The sequence below is a fragment of the Hipposideros armiger genome, unplaced genomic scaffold, assembly GCF_001890085.2.
Source record: "Hipposideros armiger isolate ML-2016 unplaced genomic scaffold, ASM189008v1 scaffold_37, whole genome shotgun sequence".
NCBI classification, from domain to species: domain Eukaryota; kingdom Metazoa; phylum Chordata; class Mammalia; order Chiroptera; family Hipposideridae; genus Hipposideros; species Hipposideros armiger.
In genome coordinates, this window is record NW_017731387.1 from 4,549,994 (window position 1) to 4,556,041 (window position 6,048).

Sequence of the window (6,048 nt, forward strand, 5' to 3'; positions counted from 1 at the left end):
AGGAAAGGAACTGAGCTGCCGACCATGTGTGGAGAGGTCTCGGGGCCCCGACTAATCGTCTTTATAATAACTCAGGACACTGTTTCTCTGTAATCAGCACAGCTTCTCTTGTGCTGAAATTATTCCTGTTACACCCTCCAGTAAGGAGTGCTTTCTGTACAAATGAACAAAGCCTGAGTGTAAATGACCAGAGACCCACTCTGTCCAGGTAGCAGGGGCAGGCCGCCCTCCGGAGACGAGGCAGTTAGGGAGACGGGGTTGGCCAGCACAGCATCCCTCCGTCCAGCCCTGACGGTCCCTCCTTCCTAGGACCACTGAGGCCAAGTGTCCTGGGTTGCACTGTCTCCCCCTACCCAGGATGGAGATTTCAGAGTGGGCTGTGGGTCGGGGAAGTGGGGCGAGGGGAGGGGTGCTCCCAGCACTGGGTGTTTGTGGGCAAAGAATCTCACTCAACAAACGGTGAGCTCACTGCCTTCTGAGGCGTCTTCATTTTGGAAAGGGCATGAAATGGTGATGGCCAGCCCCCACCCCACGCCCACCCTCTCCAGGCCGAGCGCCACACCCCACCCCCTCCAGGGGCAGAAGGCAGGAGGCAGGGAAAGGAGTGTGCAAAGCGGCCTGGAGGCGCGGGGGCCCCCAGAGGGACCGGAGCAGCAGGAGACCCCCAAGCGTGGGCCTCAGGCCCATCAGCCACCCCCCACCAAAGTCAGTCCAGAGGCGATCCTCCTCTGTGTTGGTACTGAGTCCTGAGGCTCAGTGCCCCAAGCCGGGGACAAACAGCAGTCTGCAGAACAGGCGGCGGAGCCCCGGAGAAGGGGGCTGTGATGCCAGCTCTTCATCATGACACGTGAGTCAGGCCTGTGGCTGGAAGGCCCTGAGCTGGGTATGTCCTGAGCATCAGAGTGTCCAGGGCCCGAATCTTCATCCTCAGCCCATGTGGCTTCTGCCCTCCTTCCCGGGCCAAGTGTCCCTTTAGCTCCAACGCCTCCTGCACGTGACCACGAATCTGCCTCGCCAGATGAAGCCAAAAATTGGGCAGGGGAGCTGGCAGGAGAGAAAGCAGTTAGGGCAGGCGCAGACGCTGGGCGAGGAGTGTGCACTGTGGGCCGCTTTACTGCAGACCCCCCCCCCCATCCCAAGCCAAGACAAACGCAGAGATGTACATGCGCTGTGATGGAGGGAGGGGCCTGCTCCCCACTCCCAGGCCTGGGCTAACCCTCCTCACAGTGGGGGTGGGGGGTAGTTCTCAAGAGGGTCAGAGGGGTGTATGGCCCTCTCCTTGTTAAGGGCTGAAAAGATGAGGAATGGAGTGGGGAGGACTTAGGTTTCCACCTGAGAAATTAAAACTGGAGTGGCGCAAAGCCCTCCCCAGCCCTGCTCCCAGCTCCCAGGGGAGAGCGTGCTATCTGGGGCAGAGGGCACGGGGCTGGCAGGGCTAGGGACCAGACCTTCCAGGTTCTATTCCTGGTCCCTCCCGTGGGCCTCCCCAACAACAAATCCACCCCCACCCCCTGCCCTACTGCTCGCAGAGGATTAAGGCAGCACAAATAACAAGCCCTGACCCCTCCTGCCCTGATCCCCTCACCCTGCCCAGGCCCCACCCGCCTCCAGCTTCTCTTCTGGCCCCACTGGGCACTGACTGGCACGGACTGGCACTCAGACGCAGGCAGGCAGGCCCACCCCTGGGCATCAGTGGCCTGGCCTCTGGCCTGCACTGCCCACTCCAGCTCACCTGGTCTCCCATCAGCTGGGCCCTAGGACCCAAAGCCCACTCACTGTGGAGAAAGGCTGGTGGAGCCCAGGCCAGCCGAGCCCTCCCGCCGAGGCCCTCCCTGGGGAGTGGGCTCCTGGGTCCGTTCCCATCCCCTGATGATCGCACTAACGAGGGACAGTCTTTCTGCCTCGATCCCATGCTCCAACTCTCCTACCAGGAGGAGCGTGCATCCTGACAGGAGGGGCAGGCTGCGGCTCACCTCACCCTGGGTGCTCCCAGCTCCCAGAAAGCCACCGTGCAGGCCCTGTGCCCTGGTGCGGGCAGTGGCCCAGCGGTCTGAGGGCAAGTGCAGGCTGGCCTCGTGCCATGCCACCTGAGTCAGGACAGAGGCAACCTGTGGGAAGGTGCATCCTGCCCGAATTCCTCTCAGACACGTTCAGGACCCCCTGCCTGGTGCCCCAGGGGCAAGTCCAGCTCCTGCGGGTGGTGGGGAGGGGGGGACAGACCCCCCATGCTCGCTCCTAGGCTCCTACGCTGTTGGTCCAGCATTGAAGCCAGACGCTGGCAGGAGTCCCCATCCCTCCGCAGGGAAAGTGGAGAAGGGAGGCCAGGTGAGAACAGCGCGCAGCCCCCGGAGGCTTACCTGACATGACCCCGGGCGCCGTGTCGGCGGAGCGCGTGAACGTTTAGGACACGAGGGTCCCGAGGCTCCCGGTGCCGAGGCTCTGCCGGGCCCGCACCGTCTGGATGGCCTGCTGGTTCTTGAACTTGACCAGGCCCAGGGTGATCTGGGCGTTCCAGCCAGGGTCCTCCAGGGGGCAGCGGAAGTCGATCTCGCCGCCGCCCTCGGTCACCAGCGTGAAGTAGATGTGGCGCCCGGTGCTCTCCACGCACTCCACCGCCTTGATGCGCGCGAAGCTGAGCTCCTTGGGCCGGCCGCCCGCGCCCTTGACCTCGAAGAGCTGCAGCCCGCGCTCGGTGAGCACGCAGCGCTTGCGCTTCCACTGGCGCAGCAGCCCGCCGCTGCGCTTCTCCAGCACGCCCTCCCGGAGCACCGCCGCCGCGGCCGCCATGGGGCCCCGAGGCCCGGGGACGCCGCGGGCTCCGCGGCCGTGCGCCCTGCGGCCCNTTCAATGCATATATTTCTGTAGTAAAAAAAAAGAGGTGTGTGTGTTAAGAACAGAAGCTTTGGGGTGCAGCCTATAAAAAGATGTCCGAACGCCACGGCCAGCGATCGGGGCTCTGAGCCAGCCCACCTCTCTGTGCTCAGCAGTCGCGCCCCAGATTCTGGGCAAACCTGGTGTTTCCTGTGCCCCTCACCTGCCCCAGCCCTGGCACCTGTGCCCAGGCAGTTTCTTCCCCCGAACACCTCGCCTTCCACTCTGATAGTCAGAATGCTATTCTCCTCCCTTTGAAAGACCACCTCACCTGCTCCCAATGTGCCCCTGCTGGCCCTCACCGCTGTCCCCACTTTGCAGTCCCTTTCTCTGCCTCCATTTCCTCAGCAGGTGCCCAGGTTGAGGATGAGTTGAGTGGAATTGCCTGACAGGGGACCCAGCAGAGGCTGAGCTGATCAAACAGCCCCCGAGGACACCTGGCTGTCCCTCCTCCCGCAGCTGGGGCCCGGCTGGAGAGCCCCTGGGCCGTGGCACTGACGCTCGCAGGCTGGGACTCTGCTCTGTGGTGGTCCCCTCAGCCACCCGGGGTGTGGGCACAGACAAGAGGAAGTGCCCCAACTGTGGGGAACGGCAAACCCCGCCCTGCAGCACGGAAGCCCCTGGGGAGTTCAAGCAAGAGAAAAGTCACATTCCGGACAGAACGGCGTGCACACTGGAGCAGGAAGACCGGAGGCCAAGCTGGGGCTACGGTGCCGCCTCATGGCAGCCTGGCCACCGAGAAACACATGGGCTCGTCCTAGGGCCCTAGTGGGGTGACCACCCATGGTGCCTACACCCCTCCAACTCCAGGAAAGGCCGATATCAGGGTGACACACCGCAGGACCTCTCTCTCCGGCTCCAGCCCCAGCCCGACTCTCGCCAAAGCCTTGGCTCCCGGCCCCTCTCCCGCTGCCCAGAACGAGCCCATCCCTTCCCCCGCTGGCCTCCCCACCCCCAGCCTCGTCGGACTCCCAGTTGCTGGGCTGGGACTTGCTTGGCTCATTGTCCCTTCGATGACTCACGCAGCTGGCAGGGGTGAGGCCGGGCTGCCAGGGCAGGGCAGACACGGGGCCCTACAGCATCTGCAGGCCCAACTGAGCAAAGTTTTTCCATCTCATGCGTGTCTGCTGGCACTGCCAGGCCTGTTTGTGCCCTCAGAGGGGCCTGGGCCCCACTCTGTGGTCCAGCCAAGCATTCCTGGGGTGAGGGCCTGTGTTTCTTCAGGATGTGGAGTTGCCAGAGCAGTGAGGACACCCTGAACCCAGAAGTCAGCCCGGGTTCTGCCCCGGCAGACACTAAGACTCCCCACAGGGGTCCCATATCTTTACGAAAACAAAAGTCTTGGTATGTGAGCCCCATCTCTGTGCTGAGAGTTTGGGGACCCTCAGGAAGCTACAGGCAGAGGAGGCAGTGCCCGGTGCCCCCGGCTGCCCATGGCCAGCGGTCGGGACCAGCTGGCATTTTATCTCCCATAGGCTCTGGGCTCCTCGGGTCAGGGCTCACCTGCACCACCAATGCCCAGGCCAGTGCCAGGCCACGAGGCTTTTAGTCTGTTTGCTGAGTGAACTTGCCCTGCACCCTGATCCTAACTGCTCACAAACACGCCCCCATTCTGAGGGCCTGGGCACCCACGTTCTGCCGGAACCCCACCTCTGGGCTTGACTGGAAGAGCGCGGGTGCTATTTTTGAGGCTGGCGGCTGGAGCAGCTNGGTGGCTGGGATTTAGGGCCTCCCGCACTGGGGGGCTACCAAGTCCATGCTGGGGAAGGACATATTCTGGGAGAGAAAAGGGACAGCATTGCAGCCAGACGCCCGCCAGGCAGCCAGGGCCTCCCACACAGGCGCCATCGGGAGGGCCAGGAGGGGGGAGGGGCGCCAGGAGCAGGCAGGGCTGGACTTAGACACCCGCACGGGCAAAGCAGGACCTCTCTGTCCTGGGCCTCCCCCCACCTTGGGACAGTCCTTAACAGCAGGGGAGTTGATCTGGGAGTTCAGACTTCAATTTCCAGGTGAGACTATGATACTGGGCTGCTTTGTGCCTCAGTTTCTCCCCTTCTGGGCACGGCCTGCAGGGTAGGCTTAATAATGGCCTCCTGAAATGTCCACATGCTAATCCCTGGAACCTATGACTGTCACAGACTTTGCAAATGTGATGACGTTAAGGATCTCAGGATGGGCGACTACCCTGGGTATCCAGGCGGGCTGTGTCGGTGTCTTTAAGAGACAGGCACATGGAGACCACAGACAGAAGAGGCCGCAGTGTGACCACACAGGCAGAGGCTGGAGTGCGGTAGCCACAGGCCCAGAAGAGCCTCCGGAAGCCGGAAGAGACGGAAGCTGGTTCTGACCCACAGCCTCTGGCAGGAGCCCGGCCCTGCCAACACCTTGCTTTCAGCCTGGTATCAGTCCAGCACTGGTTTTGGACTTCCGGCCTCCAGAACTGGGAAAGAATACATTTCTGGTGCTTTAAGCCACTGTTGGTGGCTGTTTGTTACAGCAGCCCCAGGACCCTATTGGTCGCGCTCTCCTCCCCGGACGGGGTGTGAGAGTGCGGCCTGGGCCGGCTCCTGGCAAAGCGGGCCTTTCTCTGTGTTGTGTTGGAGAATTCCTCTGACAAGTTCATCTCCCCTCCGTTAGGATGGATAGCACTTGTCATTGGCCGAGGACGTCCTGCCAGCCTGGAGACACCGCAGGCTGCCCTGAGGTGGGAAGGCAGGACGTCCTGTGCAGAGCAGGTGGGCTAGAGAAGGTTCAGCCCAACAGGAGACTGCGGGACCCGCCGCTCCCCACTTCCCCTGCGCAGCTTTCGGGCGACTCTGGACAGGGCCCTGAGCGCATCCTCTGTGCCCGCCTGACCCCTCCCACGGCCCAGGGCACACCAGTGTCTTCTGCTCGTCAGCAATCCCAGGAGACCTGATTTACTTTCTGAAAAGACAAACTGTGAGATCTGGGGAAGGGGTGGGAAGGGAGGCGAGGGGAGGGATAAAGATTCTAGGATCTCAGCCACTAAGTGAACGCTCACCGAGCTTCCTCCGTGGGCCAGGCTTGCCGCCAGCACTAGAGATAAACGGTGATGGAAGGCGGTCCCTCCCTAGAGAAGGTGGGGAGTAAACCTGTGTGCAGGGCTATGGTGGGTGTGACATGGAGGGCCCTGGGCCCCGGCTGGGAAGTCTCCTG

At 62.6% G+C, this 6,048-nt stretch overlaps 1 protein-coding gene across 1 annotated transcript; it reads right to left on the bottom strand.

Moving 5' to 3' along the window:
- Positions 1–6: 6 nt before the first annotated feature.
- Positions 7–2,836, bottom strand: PHLDA3 (pleckstrin homology like domain family A member 3). The gene is made up of 2 exons (XM_019637980.1): positions 2,358–2,836; positions 7–1,044 (listed from the first exon to the last, which is right to left on the bottom strand). The coding sequence occupies exon 1, from the start codon at positions 2,785–2,787 to the stop codon at positions 2,401–2,403; it is 387 nt and encodes a 128-aa protein (XP_019493525.1). The 5' UTR covers positions 2,788–2,836; the 3' UTR covers positions 7–1,044; positions 2,358–2,400.
- Between the last annotated feature and the right edge of the window lie 3,212 nt (positions 2,837–6,048).

Bases quoted from the DNA above. Each gene is read 5' to 3' on its own strand.
- PHLDA3 (XM_019637980.1), bottom strand. From the start codon at position 2,787: ATGGCGGCCGCGGCGGCGGTGCTCCGGGAGGGCGTGCTGGAGAAGCGC.